This window comes from Neopsephotus bourkii, unplaced genomic scaffold (genome assembly GCF_033783945.1).
Source record: "Neopsephotus bourkii isolate Nb327-2 ecotype Australia unplaced genomic scaffold, CSIRO-AGI_Nbou_v1 NB_1825, whole genome shotgun sequence".
Classification (NCBI taxonomy): Eukaryota; Metazoa; Chordata; class Aves; order Psittaciformes; family Psittacidae; genus Neopsephotus; species Neopsephotus bourkii.
Genome location: NW_026902298.1, coordinates 5,071,443 through 5,093,928, shown reverse-complemented (window position 1 = coordinate 5,093,928; position 22,486 = coordinate 5,071,443). Strand labels below are relative to the sequence as shown.

The 22,486-nt window shown below is 40.5% G+C and overlaps 1 protein-coding gene across 4 annotated transcripts in view; it reads left to right on the top strand.

Moving 5' to 3' along the window:
* Positions 1-22,486, top strand: part of NOX4 (NADPH oxidase 4) — a 105,741-nt gene that overhangs the window by 43,463 nt on the left and 39,792 nt on the right. For all 4 annotated transcript variants that reach the window (XM_061343767.1, XM_061343769.1, XM_061343768.1 and 1 more), the window contains one exon: positions 3,157-3,217. In XM_061343767.1, coding sequence (XP_061199751.1) covers positions 3,157-3,217 — 61 coding nt within the window. The remainder of the gene's footprint in view (positions 1-3,156; positions 3,218-22,486) is intronic.

Here is a 22,486-nt window from a genome sequence, read left to right as displayed (position 1 = left end):
AGGTTATACAGGGACCTATGAATCTGAATTAGCCATCTGGTTACCTATTCCATAGTGAGGAATGTTTTTCTTATGTCCAGATGGAATTTCCCCTGAAGCAACTAATGCTCCTGGTCTTTTCTCCTGTCACAATGGATGACGGTGAGAGCACCTTCATCTTCTTTATAGCTATTTTTTAGGTATCGGAAGACAATGATCTTCCTTGAGCCTTCTCTTCTCTAAGTTACACAAGCACATTCCCTTATTGACTTCTCTTTGTATGTCAGGTTCTCCAATCCTCTCATCATCTTGGTGGCCCTTTGCTGGACCATCTGCAGTCTTTCTCCCTCTCTTGGACACAGGAAATTCACTCCATGTAGCATAGATGATGAGTGTGTTTCTTCTGGTAAGATTTAGCTGCGCAGTAAAACTTTTCCAGAACTCTCATACCCAATTATAAGTATCAAAATAGGCTTCCTAAATCTAAAAAGGAATAAATAAATCTATTTTTATTGGATTTCTTTCCAGAATCATGCAGAAATGAGATAGTCACAAGGGTAGTGTAAAAGATAACAGATTTGAACCTATTCTGGCTGGAGACCAGGAGTATTCTGCCTTTAACTTTAGTGGAAGGAGGGTTATAAACCAGACAGTTTTATAGAAGATATGCTGAACTGGGACTGTGCATAATTGGACTAAGAAAATCACTCAACCGCCTATAAAACAGAGAGCCCTGGGACAGCCCAGCTTGAAAAATGAACTCAGCTAAAGGCTAGTAGAGAAAGCCCCAGGAGAACAGATCTTTTTGCAGCCAGTATGCAAGTTTGTAGCTGAGAGGCTGGTTACATACTTCTATCTGGAGAATTGTCTTGATGTCTTTATTGGAAGACATTGCAATGAGCCACATCAAATAATGGGCTCATTGTGTGAGGTCTGCCTGTATCCCTCCCTTGATGCCATTTTATTTGAAGGCTAAGACTTGCTGAAATAATTCTGACATAAGCTTTTGTACCAAATTTTTATAGGAACACTTGACAAGGAATGAATTATGAGTATATCAGTACTCTTAACAAGAATGCTCTTCCCTTTAAGGAAAATGGAGCACCTTGTTGGGACATTGCATTTCCCATTCTAAGTTGGCCAAGATGTAGAGAATACTAACCTTTTATCTGTGTTTGTTGCTAAGTAAAGAAATTACAGGAACTGAGCCTCAGCCCTGAGGCCTGCGGTTTTCTATTCCACAACAGATTATGTTGGGAATGCTAATAGCAATGGTCCAGAACAGAGCCAAGAATTGATGGATGATTTCTTATTTGATGCTTGGATTCACTACGTGGGCCCCTTTTATCATAGAGTCATAGAATCATAGATAGGGTTGGAAAGGACCTTAAGATCATCGAGTTCCAACCCCCCTGCCATGGGCAGGGACACCTCGCTCTAAACCATATTATCCAAGGCCTCGTCCAACCTGGCCTTGAACACTGCCAGGGATGAAGCATTCACAACCTCCCTGGGCAACCTATTCCAGTTCCTCACCACCCTAACAGGAAAGAATTTCCTCCTTATATCCAAACTAAACTTCCCCTGTTTAAGTTTGAACCCATTACCCCTTCTCCTACCACTACAGTCCCTAATGAAGAGTCCATCCCCAGCATCCCTATATGCTCCCTTCAGATACTGGAAGGCTGCTATGAGGTCTCCACGCAGCCTTCTCTTCTCCAGGCTGAACAGCCCCAACTTTCTCAGCCTGTTTTCATATGGGAGGTGCTCCAGTCCCCTGGTCATCCTCGTGGCCCTCCTCTGGACTTGTTCCAACAGTTCCATGTCCTTTTTATGTTGAGGACACCAGAACTGCACACAGTACCCCAAGTGAGGTCTCACGAGAGCAGAGTAAAGGGGCAGGATCACCTCCTTCGACCTGCTGATCACACTCCTTTTGATGCAGCCCAGGATACGGTTGGCTTTCTGGGCTGTGAGCGCACACAGAAGCTGGCTCATGTTCATTTTCTTATCAACCAGCACCCCCAATTCCTTCTCCACAGGGCTGCTCTGAATCTCTTTTCTGCCCAGCCTGTAGCTTTCCTTTTCAGTGAGGTGCAGTAGTGAGGAAATGCTGTTTCATTTGGCAATTACTTTTTTGAACTGAAGTCTTTTTTTTATTTCTAATATAGATAAGTTCCTTGAATTTAAGCCCTCTTCTGACAATTCATATTTGTAACAGTAGAACAAAAAAGGCAGGAGTGTCATCTGTTGAGTGTTGGATTCATGATGGACCTTGGATCAGTCAATACAGTTTCTAAGAAAGGTGTCAAAACTCAATAGTAGTATCTTCTGTCAATAAGAAAACAGTGGTGTTGGTTTATGAAAGGAAAGTGAAAAATCTTCCCTTGAGGAATAGTTGCTTGTCCTATTTATATGTGAAAACACTTGATGTACCTGCAGAAGCTGTCCAGACAGTGCATTTGAAATCTTCCTGTAGCTAACAGGGAACAGAACTGATGGGACTTCTTAGACCTTTGACATGACTTGACTGGAGCTTTAGGTACTGTGGTGTGGATAAGACTGTAAATAATATCATTCCTGTGTTGATAGTCACAAGTAAGTAGCCCTGAGGCAAGGGCGTAGGTGTAGAATGAGAGAAGGATGGCTGCAAAGTATAGTGTGTCATGCAGTCTGGTGTTTTCCCTTTGCAAACTTCTTGTGAAGTGCAGGTGTCAGCTTTGTGATAATGATCAGCTTGAAACCATGTGCCCTGACATTCAGGAACCAGAAATCTCTTAAATACTTTGATTTAGGTGTGATGAGGCCTAGTTTTGAATGATAAGTGTCAATAGTAGAGGGAGTATTACTGTACTGTTGTATCCTCAGTATCATTGCTGAGTAATGCTCAGTGAAGTGACTGCTCCAAATCATAACCCCATCCCAAACTCTTCTGAGACCAAAAGAAAGGGTTGAGACTTGAGTGGAGACTATCCATGCTTGGCTTCCTGAACTACACTGATGCTACACTTGTTTTCTGAAGTGTATATATATAGCCATGTACCAGTATAGCTGTTGGTATGGCTGCTCAGGAATGACACATTTACACCAGGTTCTGTCTTAAAAACTGTACTTTGAATGTGTTTTGTTATTTTATTGTTACTCAGAAGTGGTCCTTAATATATTTAATATTTTTAGTGCCCTACAGATACCAAAGCAACGTTTGGGGTCCACCTTAAAGTAGTAGGAGACTGGACAGGTATGTAGAAAACCAATTCCTTTCCAGAGACAAATACCTTTACTTGCACTGTTATCCCTTTCTGGCTTCATCACGATTGTACTTTAGTTGTCGTGTATTCTCACTAGAGATCGTTCATGCTTGTTCTCCCAGAGTTGTTTTATTACATTCTTGGTGCAACCCCTGCTTTATTCAAATGTACGTTTCTTCAGATAACATGTATTTCCAGCTACTAACAGATGTTATGATTGCAATGCCATAATTTTCAGTGTTCCTCTATTTCTGCCTCTTTCCCTTATTTCCATGTAGCCTGCTGCCCCTGTGCAGTGCAGGGCCTCTGTGCATAGGAGTGTCTGCAGAAAAGCTGAAATGTGCAGCTCCCAGATAAGCGGATTTGGATGCCAGCAGTTGGGATAGCTGCCAGGTTAATTAACGCCTGTGGTACATTGAGATTGCAGGTTGCTTTCATGTTCTTCCATGCTCTTCCCTTGCTCTTTGAATGCCCTCCAGGCAAGGGGTGTAAGCCAGGATTCCCCGCAGAGAAGGGTGGTGATTTGCTATTCCCTGTGACAGTTGTATACTCCAGTGATAGTTGTCATTATTGCTTGGCAGCTGACTTTCTTCTCACTTAGCATAGCATTCCCTTGTAAGGAAGACAAATATACAACACCGTCTTGTTCCTTTCTTATGAAGAATTGTTTTCCATGTTAATTTGTATCAGCTTGTGTGTTTGTGGAACTGAGTCAGATGAGTTTGTTGCCCTAAAAGGGATTAGACCAATTCAGGAAAAATAAGTCCGTGAATATCTGTTGAACTTTTTGGTCTGGCTGCATATTTGGCTATGGAAGTCACTGAAATTTTAATAGGCAGAGGTTGGGAGGACAGTGCCATATGCACATATGCTCCATAATTACCCTTTCTGTTCATGTTTTAAGTATAGGGTGTTGGCCAGACAAAGGCAGATTATGAGGCTAATCATACTGCGCCAGTATGATTCCTCTTTTGTTGTAAGCATCATTCCTACCTGGGAAAGGACAGTAGGCTATTGGGAAAAATGGGGTGGAGAAGTACTGCCTAAATGAGTTTCCCAAAAGAAGTTGCATCTTTGAAGTTTTCTGATTGCCTCTGTGGTGTGAATTGCTCTCTATTAGCATTTAAATGTTATGCTCCCAACTCAGTATTTATATTCCCCATTGAGAGCCAGGTTTGCCTGGATTGGACTGTATGAGATTCAAGGCATCGTCACATCACAGAGGCTATTTGTTGTATGAGTTTTGTAAAACAGGGATATCTCTCCCTGGCTCAGAGGTGCAGTCAGGAAGCAGGCAGTTTACCCGACCCTTTATGCCACATCTGCACTGTGGAGCCCTGTTCTCACTCACCGCCTTCAGCCCTGTGACAATTCATGGTCTCTAATCCTCTGACTGCTTGAGGAAGGATTATTATATTTGCCACTGTTGTTATTATCTTTCTTAAGCATGCTCTAATGGCTACTTCTGCACTCAGGATATTGGGCTGGAGGAGTTTTTATGTGAAATACTGCTATTTGAGCTCCTCTCAAGACCTGTTCTCTCAGCCTTTATCCTATTTATTCAAATTCTCTCGTGTATCACATTTTTCCATTCCTGACAGTTTATGCCTGACACCAAAGAGGGTTAACAGTTTATTTCAGAGAACTCAATTACAAGCCTAAATTAAAAGGATGCAGGAGTAGCACAGATATGCTGTGCAGTGCATAGAAGAGCCGGTTAGTTTGAGTCATTTCTCCCTTTCAGCTTCTGCTGCCTGCACCTGGGAGATGTGGTGAAGGAGCAATTTCCTGCCATTAACTGTAGGTCTTGAGGGCAGATGCATGCTGCTGGCAAACCAATTCTATGAGTTGTGTTTCTGGTCAAGTCCCTGACACCAAGTCTTAAGTACTGAAAACTTAATAGAATACCTCGTGGCCTTAGTGTCTGTGTTTCATAGGCTGGGAAAGCAACTGCATGTCAAGAGAAAAGTTAGGGGTAATAGGATGCTCAGCTCCCGATGACAAGTTACTGTTATTGCAAAGTCTTTTATTGCCCATATCCCAGTGCTTATCATTTCAGGTAGCCAATGGAAGAAGGTGTAAGAGGTGACTCCTGTAAAAGGCAGTCACTCCAGAAGTAATTTTTTGCATAAGAGCAGGTACTTAGTAGATTTTCAGGCAATGCAATTAATTGCTTTTTAAAGCAGTGATTTGAATAATGAAAATAATAGGACAGAAAAAACAAGGAAGAGAGGAAGAAACCTCAGAAACAGTAGCTGTGAGACCTTTGCAAACCAAACGGTAATCCAGACCATTTCTTGCTCTACTGAAATCAAAATAGTGCTGTCTGAGCTTAGAAGGGCTCAGAACCTGTCCTCCTCAGAAGCAGATTTGAATGAAGGCATAACATTCCCTTCCATTAGGTAAATTCCCAATATAAATATAAGCTCTTTCATTTCTCATTGGTGCTATGCTGGTGTTGAGAACTGTATCATGCTAAATTTTCATGTTCGCCACAGAAAACAGACACACAGGCACTGGTGTTGCTGTAATGAGCCTTCTGATGCCAGTGTAGCAGATCCTTTCGCATGAAATACTTCCCATGGCTCCTTTTGTAGACCTCTGACCTGTTTATGAGACAAGCCAGGCCCTAAGCATGGCTTTTTCTCTTCATTCATTGTACAGAAGGTCTAGTTACAATACATCACCAAGTCAGCTAGTTTAGTTAATTGACAATTAGTTGTGATTTTTACCATATAGAGTTTCCTAATGCTATTTTTCCATATTTTGCCATGTGTACTAGTTATTGTGAATAGTGGAATAAATATTATAGATCTCCCTAAAAAATGGGTTTGTGATAATGTAATTACTGTCATGTTTTAACTCCAGCTAGCAACTAAGTACCACGGAGCTGCTCACTCATTTCCCACCCTGCTTCCCCAGTGGGATGGGGAAAAGAATGAGAAAAAAGGTTAAAGCCCACGGGTTAAGATAAGAACAGCTTAATGATTGAAATAAAGTAAAACAAAATAATAATAACAATAATGATAAAAACAATAATAATAGGAAAAAAAGAAAGAAGAATAAAAGCCAAGAGAGACAAGTGATGCCTAATAAAATTGCTCACCACCCGCCAACTGGTACCCAGCCCAGCCTGAGCACTGATTGGTGCCTTCTGGATAACTCCCCCAATTTTCTATACTGGACATGATGTGCTGTGGTATGGCTAGTTTGGGTCAGATGTCCTATCTCTGCTTCCTCCCAGCTTCTCATGCTCCTCACTGACAGAGCATGAGAGACTAAAAAGCCCTTGATCGGGGTAAGTGCTGCTGAGCAAGAACTAAAACATCGGTGTGTTGTCAGCATTGTTCTCAGACTAAAGCCAAAACACAGAACTGCATCAGCTACTAGGAAGAAAATTAACTCTGTTCCAGCCAAAGCCAGGACACTATTCTGTTGCTGACGTATGGCTACTTAAGTCAGCATCTGTTTTTGTGGAATAGCATCTATTTCACAAAATGTTGTGGAATTTAAACAGGGGAAGTTTAGATTGTATATAAGGAGGAAATTCTTTCCTGTTAGGGTGGTGAGGCACTGGAATGGGTTGTCCAGGGAGGTTGTGAATGCTCCATCCCTGGCAGTGTTCAAGGCCAGGTTGGACGAGGCCTTGGGTGATATGGTTTAGAGCGAGGTGTCCCTGCCCATGGCAGGAGGGTTGGAACTTGATGATCTTAAGGTCCTTTCCAACCCTAACTATTCTATGATTCTATAATTCTGTGAATTGTGATGGCTTTTGCTATTAATGCAATTGTTTCATCATATCACAGAGGTGAAACATGGCTGTAGGGCACAGGTTAGTTAGACTGTCAGGATGAAGACACCCAAGGTATGATGGGTTTGCAGTGGCTAGTCTGTGGTAATGGCAGAGGTGAAGCTCTGCAGGTTGGGTTACCCTCTGGCTCAGAGCTAAGTTAGCGTGTCTTTGACAGTTATTGCAGCTGAGCTGGTGGATAGCCACTTTAAACCCTACAGTGTCACTAAAGTCCCTGTAATGGCTTGTGCACTGATTAGACCTGTGAGATCCATGGATTAGATGATAGGCTGATCTTGTTACTCCCCTGCCCTCTGAACACCTTTGTTTCATTCTGCTTCTCTCATATCTCTGTGCTCATCTTTTTCTTCCTCAGCTTTGAACAAATTATTGGCTTAGTATTTACAAAAGGGTTTTTTGAAAGCTTTTGTTGTCCCCCTTATTGTCTGGTTTGTTATCAGTGTTGTCATCCATCAGCCTTATGCTTCCCCTGTCCTTGCTGCTGCCTCAAGTATTGTTTGTTTAGTTTTAAAGCTGACATTTCGTCTGGCACCTCCAGAGGGGAAAAACAGAGGCAGAGAGGCTGTGGGCCATGCCTTGTGTCCAAACACTTCACAGCAGTAAAAAACCCCATGGCAGTGTATCAAGACAATGTGTCTCATTCATCAGACAAACATCAGGGTGTGAGACAGAAAGTGATATTGATGATGCCGAGCTAACAGACTTCCGAGGCCGTGCAGCATGTTTTTGTGGGAAATAAATACACAGCACTTAGAGGTGTTAAGGTGAACTGCATTGCCTTAAGGCAATAAAACATTGCTGTTATGCTGCAAGTGTGTTGCTGGTACAAATTGGTGTGGGACTGTGTTTAAAACACTGATACTGTTCTGCAGTCTACAGTAATAGTGTTCTTGTAGTGACATCCTCCTCTTGTGTAGGTGTGTATGATTCTAGAGACATTTGCAAGGCCTGACCACCCTTCTGAGCAGCATGGTATTGATTGTGGGGATGCCATAAGAGCATTTTAATACCACTGGTTGAATCTAAGACTCCTGTCCTATAGGTTACCAAATGTTATGGCAGCAGGACATGTTGATGTGTGCTGGAACTCTCCAGCTAGGGCCAGGACAGATCATGGTCTGCATGACCCTAGTAAACTCCAGGTCTTGTCAGAAAATATGTATCTTTGCTTAATTCTTCCTTGTAGAGATGAGGATATACAGGTTCATTAGGTCAGTTGGGTACTGACTACCTTATTTTGAATCTGATGTGGTCTGATGTGAATTTTTGTCCGATATTGTCATAGTACTTTTTCTGGAAGGTCCAGATTTGGAGCAGGAGGTTTCAGGAAATAAAACAAAACATTTTTTTCAGTTAAAACCAATAATTTTTCCAGAAAGGTATGAAAGCATGGTTCTTGTTTATCTCCCTATGGACTAAAACCTGAGACAGAAAAGAGTACACACCCCAGATTTCTATTTTTAAGCAGTTTTAAGGCAGTTGTTTGGGATTTTGGAGGCTGACTAAGGCTTTTTTTGCATGCTCACCAGAAGAAAATAAACATAGCTTTTTAGTGGCTCTGAAGGAAGAATGACCTGAACTTGCTGGGCTGGGAGGGTTTGCCAGATGGTTCAGGAGTATCTATATGACCTTGTTAAACCCTTGCAGCTCCTCATTTAGAGAATGCCTGAAGCATCCCAAGGCTCACTGTGCATTGCTATGCTTAGCTGGGACTTATCAGCAAGATCAGGAGCTAGCAAAGAAGTTACATTTCATTTTCAGTCACCCTGGGGACAGGTATAGACATACTGAAGTGGTGGATTATTGTATCTACAATAGCCTTAGATATTTTGATTCAGACTGGAGGAGTGTGTGAAGCCGATGGCAAGAAGGAATAATAAGACTACAAAGTTTGCCTGCAGGATGTGACAAGGTTGTCCCAGGATCACTATAACTGCTACTGAGTTTCTCTAAAAATATCTAGTCATCAGTGGTGAACAACTGGTCAAGTCTCCTGCTGTTACTTCAAGCTTTGTTTGATTTGGGCCTTTTTCATTCCATAGTAACATGTATTTTGTTGTGTTTAGTTATTCCATGAGATTCCTGGCAGGGTGTAGAGGTGTTAATGACGTGGTACTGTCGCTTGTTCCAGCAAAATCAGTGTGTGGTTTTGGAAGCAGAAGACAGAGATGCAGTAGATGTTATTTTCCTCTGTTAGATTTTATGAGTACCAATTCTTATTTTATCAGTGAATCCTACTTACAATTCTGAGGAACATATGAGTGCTAGAAAGGTTTAATTCTGTTTCTTTCTATAAAATTTGTCATTAGTAAGAAGAGTATTATTATTACATTACTGGGAGGTTTAAAATGCTTTAACAATATGGTTAGCCAAAATGTGCCATAAAGAGTACTAGTTTTATTCTTCATTGCCATTAAGGTTCATTAATTATTCTACTTATGACTGCAAGCAAGTTCAATAACAGACAGGATTAAGGGAATGGAGAAAAAGAAGGAGAGCAGATTTAGTTTTCTGGCTCATTGCTGAAAGCCCTTTTCCTCTGATTAAAGCATTAATGCTGAAGGTGAACAGACCTGAATTTTTGGCTCCAGACCTCAATGTTTTTCATTAGTTGACCTCCAACTGGCTTAGTACCAAAACCAGCATGTCTTGAGTCAACTCTGATTTGCATAGTTAATGAGTTTTACATGGGAAAAAAAGTTTTTTAGGTGAAAAAGTTGTCTGGAAGGAATTTTTCTTCTACTCTTCTTTCTTCATGCATTCTATTGTTTGTAAATGTCTGCCTTTTGCATACCCTAGGCTCTTTCTATTCATGTAGTGATTATAGAAAATGACATGTCTGAATGAAGTAAATTATCCTTGGATATAATATGCACAGGATATGTAGATGTTTCTGTAGTTAAAAACTGATCAAGAATACAAGGTTGAAGTATTCCTTGCAGTGCCACAGATGTTTTAAGCACCCTCATGAACGGGAATGAAACCTGTGGCGCACATTAACATGTAGCAGCTGATGTGATCTCAAGAAGAAGTTCTTTACTATAAGGGTGGTGAGGTACTGGAATGGGTTGCCCAGGGAGGTAGTGAATGCTCCATCCCTGGCAGTGTTCAAGGCCAGGTTGGACAGAGCCTTGGGTGACATGGTTTAGTGTGAGGTGTTCCTACTCATGGCAGGGGGGTTGGAATTAGATGATCTGAAGGTCCTTTCCAACCCAAACCATTCTGTGATTCTATGATTCTACATGAGTGTAGTGAAAAAAAAGGCAAAAAGCTACTCTCTACCTTGAAAATAGAGTCACAAGAAAGAAAAGCTTTGGGGCATGCATTTGATTGGACTGCCAGGGTAATTTCTGCATTTGTAATTGCTATTTATATGCTGTATTTGCTGTTCTGGGATTGCCTGTGTTTTACCATTTTTCTGTTAATCTTTGCTTAGGGATGCTTAGGGACATCCCATTCTTGTGGTAGGTTGTAGAGGTACACACAGCTGCTTCAAGCAATGAATATACAAACTCTGGCTGGGCTTGCCAGTTCCTTTGTGCACCTTTAACATGCTCAGATGTGTAATAGTTCCTAGAGAAATGGGAGAGTTCACATTGAAATGCCAGCTCTTCATGCATGCCTGCACTTCCCTGGGGGTGGTAGTGGACTCCCCTAGATGCGACTCAAGTTTTGCTGCAGAATCCCTACTGAACATCACCTTGTTTTGATCCCAGTTCATTAAAACTTCTCCCTTATGGTCAGAAGGAAAAAGCAGACATACTGCAGACTTGGAATTACGAGCTACCACAGTTTAAATAACAATTACTAGTTAAAATATCTTAAAAGTAGATTGGAAAGGTTTTATTTGAGGATCCTTTTCTAACAGGTTGAAACATCATTATAGTTAATTAGACAAATATATTTCAAATTTGGACCATTGAAAAAAGAACTAAAACTCCCATAGGAATTGTTGATGTTTATAAACTTTTGTGCTCAGAGAAGCAGTTATCTTTATGTACTCCCAACACTTGCATGATGCTTTGGAATTTCTTAGAATAACTTGTATACAGAAGTTAATACAAACAAAACCCCAAACTTGGGGTTGAAATAGACTGGAGATTTTTCAGCTTCAACCTGTTGATATCTACGTTCTCTTTCTAGGCTGTTTGTGAAAATGAAGCTCAAATCTGCGATGATGTCATAATTGAGTGGGTTTTCCTGGTTTTCATCTTTTCCCTTTCCTCCTTCATTTCCAGGCAAAGACCCTGACTGGAAAACGCATGTGCATTTTAGTTGTTGCCTCAGTGTGTGCAGATCCTTACATAAACTGAGCATGGTGACTTTGAGCCTTCTGTTTGGTTGATCTGTTGTACTAAGTTCAAGTTCTGAGATGTTGCATTTACCTGGCTCTTTGCTTTCTGCACCCTCTCCACTTTTAACATTCATTTTAAATATAGAAGTATTTAAAAACTCATCAGAGGTCCCATCATTGATTTGAGCTGTGGTAAGGTCTAAGGTGTAGCTATTTTTGCCATAAACACCACCAGCAGTAGTGGTTGCTGGGCTAGTCAGAAGACTAGCTATCATGATGGTGCTTTATATTGCTCCTTATTCCTTGGTCTCTCCTACCTGTCTGCTTATTTCTACAGATGCCTTGTTTAAACTTGGTTCAGAAGGCAGAGGGGCCCAGAATTTGTTTAGTGCTCATCGGTTAAGTGTGGGAGTTAATTAAAACTCCCACAACATTGCAGATGTCATCACGATCAAATACCATGGTCAAATGACATTTTCCATGTATTTTGACAGAAAATACTTTCTAGCTCCTTCTTGCTGTCATATTAGCGTTGATAGGATGTCCTATCTCCTTTATGTGTTATTTCTCTCCTTCATTCAATTTTTACCCCACTTCTTGCCAGCTGCTTGACCCCACCCCAAACTCCAGGCTTCCTTGAAATAGCAACTGTTTGTTCCAAAATCTCTTTCTGTTCCAAGGTACATTAAAGTCAGTGTTGGGCTTCTCCATGAGAAACAGATCCTACACCCCAATTGTAGCAATAATTCCCTACAGCCCCTTGCAACTGAGCTTTACATTCATCTGCCACACACACCTTTCTGTTGCTCCATCCAGTCCTTTGACTTTTGTATATGTGTTGTCTCTCTGATCCATCTAGCAGGAGAATTTGGGTTTCACCGTAAGGAAATATAGCTGACATTGCAGCCACAGCTCTCCTCTGCCCCAGTCCTTCCCTGGCGACCTGTCCCATTAAATCATAAATACTATTAATGAAAATCTGCCACCACCAACTAAGTAGTTGTCAACTGTAGAAATTGGATTTCTTAGGCAAAAAAAAAGGGTATGTGACTCCTGCAAAAGTGTTATTTCTTCCTTCATCAAAGCAAAGCAAACCAAACCTCAGAATCATGTCATGACAGTGGGCCAAGAGCAGGCTTCCACAGCTTGTCACAACAGGTATTTTTTGTATCTGCTATAAACAGAATAGAAAAGTTTAGTTTAAAATGTTTATGGCTACAGTTGTGGCTGCCCCATCCCTGGCAGTGTTCAAGGCCAGGTTGGATGGGGCTTGGAGCAACCTGCTCTAGTGGAAGGTGTCCCTGCCCATAGCAGGGGGTTGGAGCTGGATGATCTTTAAGGTCCCTTCCCACCCAAACAATTCTGTGATATAATATGATATTCTATACAAACTTAAACTACACATGAAACCATGTGCTAATCACAACTCTGCACTGGACTATGAACGTTATGGTCCAATGCTTCAAAAGGGTGGATACCCTCATGCAGAGCAGAGATGTGGGTGGAAGTTCCTAATGGGGATGGAGTCAGACTGCCAGTTCAATCCAGTTTTTTATACAAAAGCATCCTTTTGTGAGTGTCAGTCATTTCATTAATTGTAATGCAACCCAATTAATTTCTGTTTCTTAGACCTTGGAATTTCCAAAGGTGTCAAGGCAGAAATGCCTTGAGTACTCTGTACAGTTTATGATTCCGAAAGGTAAATTATTGCCGGTGCTTTTGAATTTTGAGTGAAATTAGAAATGGCAGTTGCTACGTGCCGAACGTGGCATTTCTTAACAAGACAAATGACTCGGTTATCTCAGTATTAACTAAAGCACTGTGAGGACAAACTGTAGGAGGGAATTTATAGGCTGGAAATGACTTTCCAAACTGTGAATGGGATTGCAGCCTTGCCCATTGTGGTACGCGGCATAGAGTGTGTTGTGATGGCAATAAATGGCACTTTGGTATGAAATGCAGCAGCTGATGGGGAGGGTGCAGCCTGTATTTGGTTTCACTGACATTATAACCCACATTTCTGCAGCTCAGGAATGTTCTTGTTCTTCCTCTTTTTCTTTATTTAAAGCTCTTTTTGCTCAGAATGGGGGTAAAGTGGCAGAGCTTGTTTGAAAAAGGAAATCATGATACTTCTTATTTATATAGTTTGTGACAGTTGTAGCAGATTAGATCACAGGGCACTATAATGAAATAATATCCCACGAGAGGCAAGTTTTGCAGGGGGAGGTAATATCTTTCATTAGATCATCTGAAACAGCCAGAAAAAGCAGGTTGTCTTTCAGGCATTCAGTGCCTTCAGCAGGTTTAACAAAGAGGCAGCAAAGTCAAAACAAAGAGCAGGGAATGAAGTAACCCAGTTATTTGTTTAAGCAGTATTTTCCTTCAGAAATATGAGCAATAAGATTGACTGGTAAAAATTAACAGAAGATATCCCCACCACCACCTTTTTGTTCCCTAAAGCTGATTTATCTTTTTCATAAGAAGGACTGTTGTTCCTCAGAAAAATTCATATGGTCAATAATACTGTCTGAAAGCCAAAAACATCACTTGCAAATGCTCTCCCCGGTTTTGTATGTCCCCAGCTTTCTTGATCTTCTCTTGGCTGGGCTCCCAGTTTAGGGTATATTGGCTGTAATATGAAGTGGTCTCACTCTCTCCTAGTAAGAGAATGTCCTTGCCTTGTGGCAGATACAGTCCGGCTGGCAGCTCTAACTTGAGAAAAGAGGTGAGCATGTGAGAAACCTCCACTGTGACATGCATGAAGCGCTGCATTTAATTTACATATAAATGTCCACACACATCCCTAAACTTTCAGCATGTTTTTTTTTTTTTACATTTCGATATTTTTTTCTCTTAAATTCTCTACATCTAATCCACATTTTGAGAGTAAAATCTGCAGTGATTTGCACAAAGTGTCACTGTGTTTTTAGTAATTTGAATGGACCTTGTATTCTATGTAGAAGCTGATAAAAAGTGGATGACTGCTTAGCTTTATGACTTACCTGGAACCAGAATAGCTTAAGTTATGTTGAAGTAAATTCTGTGATCATGAGTAAAAGGGAATGCTGCTCTGCTGGGAAGGCCTGTGGAACAAAATAGACATATCTGTGTGTTTATTTGCATTGGACAAAGTGGGGACTCAGTGCAGGGCAGCATTTACTGAGGGCTGTTGACATGTTTTTCAGTGTTGAAGGGGGATTTTGGGATAGGCAGAGTTTCATACATTATTGCTATTTTGAGTTTTGCTGAAATGGCTGCTGTGATGATTTTCCTGTACTGTCAATGGTAACTAGGACACTTACAGCCTCCGAGAAGCTTCCACGTCTTATGTGAAATGAAAATAAACCAGTAGGCACTTTGTGCTCTTCATTGCGATAAACAGTTATAGGGACTATCTCTTCCCATAAATTTAACATGTTTGCATATTCATTAAGCGCACTGTAAGTGCCATTTCCTCCAGGAAAATGCCACAGACACCCATGCGTGTTTTCCAAGATGAAGCTGTGATGCTCTGCCAAGTGGCTGGTGCCAGCCCGACGGCACAGGGCTTTCCCTCAGGGATTTCACTTACACTGTGTCAGCGGAGTGTCTCTTGAGCTTAGTCGTGACTGGTTTGAAAAAGGCAAAATACATAATTAAAGCAAGACATTTTTGTAAGTTCTGGTATTTGATGTTTGCAGGTTTTTAGCAGGTTGAGGGGATTACACTAATTGTGCCCCGTTATTAACAAGAATGGCAGATCACTTGCAGTGCAGTTTCCAAATAAAGCAGCATTTCATTGTTCCAAAAATTTGTTTATAAATAGATTTTCCTTAGAAGTCTCCCATACTTCTCAGCACAAATGTACTAGCATGTTGCCATTTCTGCGCTGAGGTTTTTATCACTTTTGTGCCCTTTTGTATTGCTGAATTTGCGATGGTACACTGATGTATTGCTATATACCACTTCATGACTGCTATCTAAGAGAATCAACAGGTAGGTATCTAATGACAGCTTACAGATACAGAAATTGGCAAAATCACTTTTTCAGAAGTGATTTCCTTACATTTCCTTACAATGATGTGAGAAATCCTTACAATGATGTGAGAAACCATGTGATCTAAATCAACTAAATCAATCTAAATCAACTAAAACATGGGTTCTTTGTTCTAGAAAATAGTTATCAATGTAGTGTTATTACATAGTAACATAAAAGAGCTTTTCTCCCCCATTCAAGGCTGGGGATGATACTTCTTTTGACTTAAGTGGTAACAGACCTTCTGTCACGTAAAAAGATGTCTATTTGGTATTTCATTATATTCATAACATGATAGTTGAAAGATGGAGATGATCCTGTAGAAAACCCTGCAGCATATTTTAAGGAGTCTGTATAAGAGCTAGTGCTCAAGTAGCAAATACATGTATTTTAAAGAAATTATTAATTAACAGTAAATGAAAACTACTCAAATTAGGTTATATATAGCAGTTTATATTCAGGGAGTGGGATGGCTTAAGTTCTCAGGAATGACTTGTCTAATTCAGATGTAAGAAGAAATTTGTTTACATTGGGGTGAAATTGAGCCAAACTTTTGATTCATTTCCTGATACACTTGTGTGCATTGCATTTTATCACCTATCCAAAAAAGAGGGGAAAAAAAACAGTATCTAGTGGCTCATTTCATTTGCCAGTCATTCAAATGATTTCCTGCTAAGGTTTTGATATTGCCCTTTGAGAGATGTTATAAGAAATGGAGCCTCAGATGTGATTAGATCTTTGGAAAAAAATGTGCATTGCTTCCCAGTGGATCATCCCCAGTTGACTAGAAAATTTATATAGAAAATAGGATCCAGCTGAGCTCTGATCTCTTTATCCTGTGTTATGTTTCAGCGCAACTAGTGCTAGGAGTGCTGTTAGAGAAGAACTTGTACGTGTTATCTGAAAGACGCAGGCAGCTGAAAACACAGGGGAAAAGATTCTTATACATAGATGGAGCCCCTTAATATTCTATTTCTCCTTTTATTTCTTATTTGGAGCCTTGTTACTGTTGTTTCTAGCATTTTATCTTAGCTAAGTGGTTGGCTGGACAGACTTTTCCCTCATAGTGTGCATATATCAGTGCCGCTGTTTTGTCTGAGCACTGTCTCTTAAGTATTTAGGGTATTTCAGCTTTCCCTCTGTCCCTCAGCACAGGCCCTGAGAACAACTTAATGTCTTCAGTGTAGGTATCCACACAGCTTAGAAGGGAGGAATTAAAAAGTTAGGCTTAGTGACCTTATTAACGTCAGTTAAGCCTTGGTGATTAACAACACCATTCAAGCTGCAGTTGGGGGGAAGAGGGCTGGGCAGTCTCAACACTACCTTCTATAACAAAGCAGGGAGTAAGGGTGCATCAGCAAGGAGACTCTCATTTTCTTCTGCAAACTCTTTTTTCTTTAGCATTTTCCCTTCCCTTCCCTGTCCTAACTAGGAGAAGCAAGCATGACCAGCATGCATGAAGACTATGGTAGGGCAGTGTCTTGACTGCATGTCTATCAGCAGTGAGTACAATTGCCTCCCAAACTGCTGTGTCCCTCCTCTCAAACAGACATGGGTTTGCAGTTTTACTCGAATGGAAAAGCAGCACAAAATACTGATATTAGTATTTTTTTCCCTATAAACAGACACGATTATATCAATGAATTTTAGGGTGACTTTTAGGAAAGGAGTTGGCACAAAGAACTGGGGTGTGCTTAGCAATGTTGTGTCTATAGAGGCATCCCTTGCTAGGGCAAAAGCTTATGGTGCTTCACTTCTGTTCTGTTGTACTGAAGTAGGAGTGCTTGTGCAAGACTGGCTTGGTGTATGTTTTGGGTGTGCATCACTCAATTCAGTAACAGTGGCTGAGGATAAAATATAATCTTATCAGCCTTAAATCATCCCTGATGTTGCACAGGGAAAGATTCATTAGATCTGAATCCAAGCTTCATGGAATGTAATTGTTCCCTCCAAACCATTTTGTCCTATCTACCTTTAACCTGGGAGGGAGTAAAGAAGACGGAGCCAGGCTCTTCTCAGTGGTGTCCAGTAACAGAACAAGAAGCAATGGGCACAAATTGAAATATAGGAAACTAATTTTAAATGTAAGAAAAAATCTTTTCTACCATAAGGGTGGTCAGGCACAGGAACAGGTTGCTCAGAGAGGTTTTGAAGTCTCCGTTCTCGGAGATACTGAAAACCCAGCTGGACATGGCCCTGAGCAACCTGCTCTTGCTTGGTGATCAGCACCTTCAGTGTAGGTATCCTGCTCAGAGCCGGGCTTAGGACCCAGAGATCCCTTCTACCCTCAACTTTTCTGTGATTCTGTGATTTTTTGGGGGAGTAATTCACTTGCATATTTGAATGTAACAAGACATCTATGTTAGTAAGAGGGTGAAATGATCCCATGCTTACAGTGTAAACTGAGACAAAATATGAATAGAGAAAAGCCCAAGATTGAGTTCCCAGTAATTTATGGTGGTTTAACTATGATTACAAAATTTTAGCCTTGGATGGGATTAATTCCATTTTTTTGTGACTGTTATTTAAATATGTTTAATAAAAGTTCTTGTAGCTTGTTCAAGTGTGTAAAATATATTATGCTTTCAAATCTATTTATAGGCCTGGCTAAAAATACCAGTGCATGTATGCATGTGGGTATGTAGTGATGTTTGATATATTTGGTGACAAACTAATACACATGTCTGGAGATGAAGTGACCATGACAGCCCACGAATAACACTTTACAGTGGTGATAATTATTTCCATGAAGACATCAGCTCAGTGCTCAGCAGCAGTAAAGATGTAATTTATTAGGGGAAGAGTAGAGAATAAAGCAGGGGAGATCCCTGTGCAGCTGAGTAATTCTGTGGTGATCCCAGGACTTGAATCTTGCATGCAGATCTGGTCCTCATCTCTCAGACAGAATACTGGACAAGTATTCATTCAGGAAGGAATGACAAAGATGATCACAAGCATGGAAGGCTTCCAGGCACAGGGCAGCTGAGTATGCAGGGACTCTTGTAGTGGTAATTTAGGGGAATATAACAGTGGCCTGCAAAATCTTGCATAGTACTGTAAGAGGAGGTGGGTAAAACTTGACTGTTTGCCATTTCTGGCAGTATCAGAACTTTTGGCCATCAAATACAGTAAGGAAGACATTATTTCAGAACAAACATAAGGTGATGCATGTTTATGTAGCAGGTGAGAGAAACATGGAACTCCTTGTCAGATGATGTGGGATAGATAAGGATGTTTACCTAGGGGACTGGGCAAGTACTTGAAAGAGAAGTCAAGGTATTTCTTAATAAGCAGACCACCTTAGGATCAGGAGATAGAAATGGTTGGAGGATGGAAAAACAACAGCAGGAGGGTCTTGCCTTATGCTGATTCTTCCAAAGGTTTTTGCACGTGAAGCAATATCTTAGAGTATGGGGGGGGGGCTTGATGTGAATCAGTACAGCCTGACAAATGATGCTTTTGCTCAGCTTTTTAGAAGCATATACCTTCTGGAGCTTTGCAGTGTGGATAGTATAGAAGTAATTTCACAGCTGGATGGTAGCTCCATTTCAGTGTTAAAATGCCATGGAGTTTTTGAAAGGTTGGGCTTTCTGTAGTTTCTGTATCAGATCATGAGTTACAGAGAGAGAACCAGTTGAATCCACCATGACATAATTTGAGTCTTCTTTTTTCGGTGAATGTAAGGACTTTTTAGATCACATGTAACAACTTTACCTTAAATCCAGGAAGGGATATACTGAGCCCTCATCATTTCCTCTGGCATATTCTGGAAGAGAAAAGTGCACCACTAGTGAAAAAAAATGGTAGCTGAGCCTTCCTGCATTGGCTCATGGGGAGCTAAAAAAGCAAAGTACAGCCCTTGATGGCTAAAAGGAGCAATTGTAGAACTCAGTACTGAAAAAACCTGCATAAATAAGATTGGCGTCAGAGTGTGTATTTTTAGATATTTTTTAAAGTTGCAGTTATGTTTTTGTGTGCTTTACTGTTGTGCTTTGTAAGTGTTGAGCTGTTGAATGAACTCTGCTGTCATGACAGAAATAGCATTCAACTATAGTAAGAACGTCTGAGAAGAAACAGCTTCTTGAGTAAGACATAGGTTTTGAACTTCAGTGGTCAAGCTAATCTCCAGCTCTGCCAGGGAGTTGCTGTGTAACCTACAGAAGGATTTCTAACTCAGTACTGAGCATCAAGACTGCTTCATTTTGGTGTAGTGTCTGCTTCCCATCATTGGCTGTCCAAGGAATCGAAATCTGGCCGCATAGGTAACGGGCAGCCTGGGTCACTCAATGCTGGCTTGTTCAAAGTTAGACTTACAAAATGGTGTCTTCCTGTGGTCCTCAGCACCTCTTTTCCCTGTTTTGAAGCAAAGAAAGTGATGCTTTTTTCTTTTCCATCATTCATCTTCCAACCTTCTAAGGTTCCCTGGACAAGAATTGCCTTTTACTCTGATTCTTCATTGGCTAATATATGGATATACAGAAATAAATCCTGTAGTATGTGTGATTATAATGTAAATGAGGAAGATCTAGTTAGAAATAAATCTGACTGAGCTAATTTTGACATAGTAGGTGGGACATTTTAGAGATAAGAAAGCACCTTGAGTTCCAGCAGGGAAAGGATGTGCTCATGCCGGAATCAGGGAGGGAGAAGGATAACCATCTGGTAAGCACACAGCTAGAGAAAGAGAAGGAGCTGACCACTTTTTTAGGAATCAAATTCAGGTTAAGATGGAAAGCAGAGTGTACAGAGACTTTCTTCAAAGAAAAGAGGACTATGCTGCAGGGTTAGAGTGACTGGAAGGTTCACTGCTGACCTGTGTAATGATTAATTGATTTCATATTTTCTTCTCGGCTTAAATAAACTAGAATCCTGCAAAAGATGTTGAACAGAAGGGTGATTACTGTTTATTCACCCAGGTTAGAGAATGAAAAGACCAGTTCCCTTTCTGTTAAATCTATTCTGTTTCCCTTAAATAAATATAAATATCAAGTTTTAAATATAATTTTCAGCTTTCTGGTTTCTTATGAGCTTGTAATCATTATTTGTTTTCAGTAGCTCTGTGAATGGTGGCTCTCATCAGTGACTGAGCAAGGTGGAAGAAATGGTAGTGATATAACAGGAGAATTAAACTTCATAAGGCTTAGTGGACTGGGAATCATGAAGTTTAAGCCTGTCAAAAAGCCTGTCTCCACGTATCAGCAAAATATGTAATCATTTTGGAAGCTAGAACTCATCAACATTACATCATCATTGTTTTCTTTCCTTCCCTGTTAATTAGATGGGGGAGAGAACTGACAATTCCTTAATTTCAGAAACTTTGGTCATTTATAAGGCACAAGTCAAACTAAAATCCTGAACATCTCAGTTTTATGCCGTATTGTTACTCATCAGTTTTATAGCCCTTAACTGGCCAAGACTTCCTCTTAAATGCCTTTTTCCTTTTAAAAGGCACTGAGGAACTACTTAGGACAACATTTCTGAATTTAGAGAGGCTTGCAAGTGTCCATGTGGTAGAAGATAGAGCTGAGATTTGTGTCTCAGTTAATGTAGAAGTGCTACAGATAGTTACAGAAACTTGACTGCAAAATACCCAAATTCATGAGAGTGTCACTGTGGATAGACAGTTTGGCTTCTGGACCGTAGTGTTCTGCACTTTATTGAGGCTATTTTCTTCCCCCTTTCTCTGATTGCTTTATAACCACATTTCTGTTTATTCTGAAGAGTTTTGATTTAAAAAATAATCCATAAAAATAATATAATAAATCCTTATCCCATAAAAAGCAATTGCCATCAGTTTTACAGTGTTCTTAATTGAGTTGATTACATGCAATTCAACTTGGTTTTATTAGGGATTCAGAGTGGTCAGGGCCTGCTGTGTGAAAAGGTGGTTGGGATAACCAAATGTATAATATCTCAGACTTCAATTACATACTGCTATGGCCTCATAGGTACAGACCCATTGGGCACAGAAAGAGCAGGAATTTGATTTCTAAGACCCTTGGAATTCAGTGGAGTGAGTTTGCTGTTATTTTCTGTAAAATATTTTGTAACCAGAAGGAGAAATGAAAGAAGAACTGCACTTCCTAACTTTTAAAGTCAAGCCTAACACAAATGCGTTTTGTGACTCGTGGCATCATCTTCTAAGTGCTAAAGCAGCAAGAACTTCAGGGATGTCACAGCTTCAAAAAACAAGTGCTCCCTGTGCCGTAGTTTCTCCATCTACAGCATGTGAATATGAATGTGTTTTAATTCATAGGGACCTTCTATACAAATTGCTTTGAGAGCCCCAGGTGTTAAAATATGATCATAAAATTTTCCTTTGTCTCTCTTTCCACTGCTCTAATAGTTTATGCTGGAAAAAAGGAACTTGAATTGTGTAACCGGTTTGAATGGGCTTCAGATCGTATGCCCAGGAATGGCTCACATTTTTTCTGGCATTACTGTTTATTCACCATACTGAGCACAGCCCCATCCTGCTTGAGAACAACAACACACATCTAACTATTTCAAAGAGAAAATCTCCCTGGAAATGCATCATTCTGTCCTTGCAAATTGCTAACTGGATTTTTATAACAGGTATTATAAAGATGTTAGTGGGAGTTTATGTAGAGATTCCAGTGGCTGACTTGTGAATATGTTGAGAGGGGAGCAGGAGAAAGAGCAAAGGGTAGAAAAGAGGGGAGGAGAATTAGATACGAGGCAGGGAAGAGAGGTAAATGCAAAAGGACAGATTAAATTTATAAAGCTTTCAATGGCAAACTTTTCTCCCTTATAGTCTACAAGCTTCCTGATTTAGGAGGACAGGACATAACATTGCATTATTACATCCAGCCCCTAGTCATCACAGGTAACTGCGCTACGTTTACCTAAACATACGTGACCCCAGTGGGTCTGCCTCACTTTAACTGAGGACTTATCACTAATCGAGGCTTTTGAAGGAAGTGTACACCCAGAATGAAAGCCAGGGGGAAGTGGAGACACTCAGCATGTTGAAAAGATAAGTTTGAACGTAAGATGGGACTGTGTAGCCATTCCTGATGTCTCTGAGGACTTTGTCCTGTGGGTGGGCTTATGGGAAAGTTGGTGAGATGACATCTGCAGTGTCAATTCAGCACTGACAAAACAATCGATGGCATAAT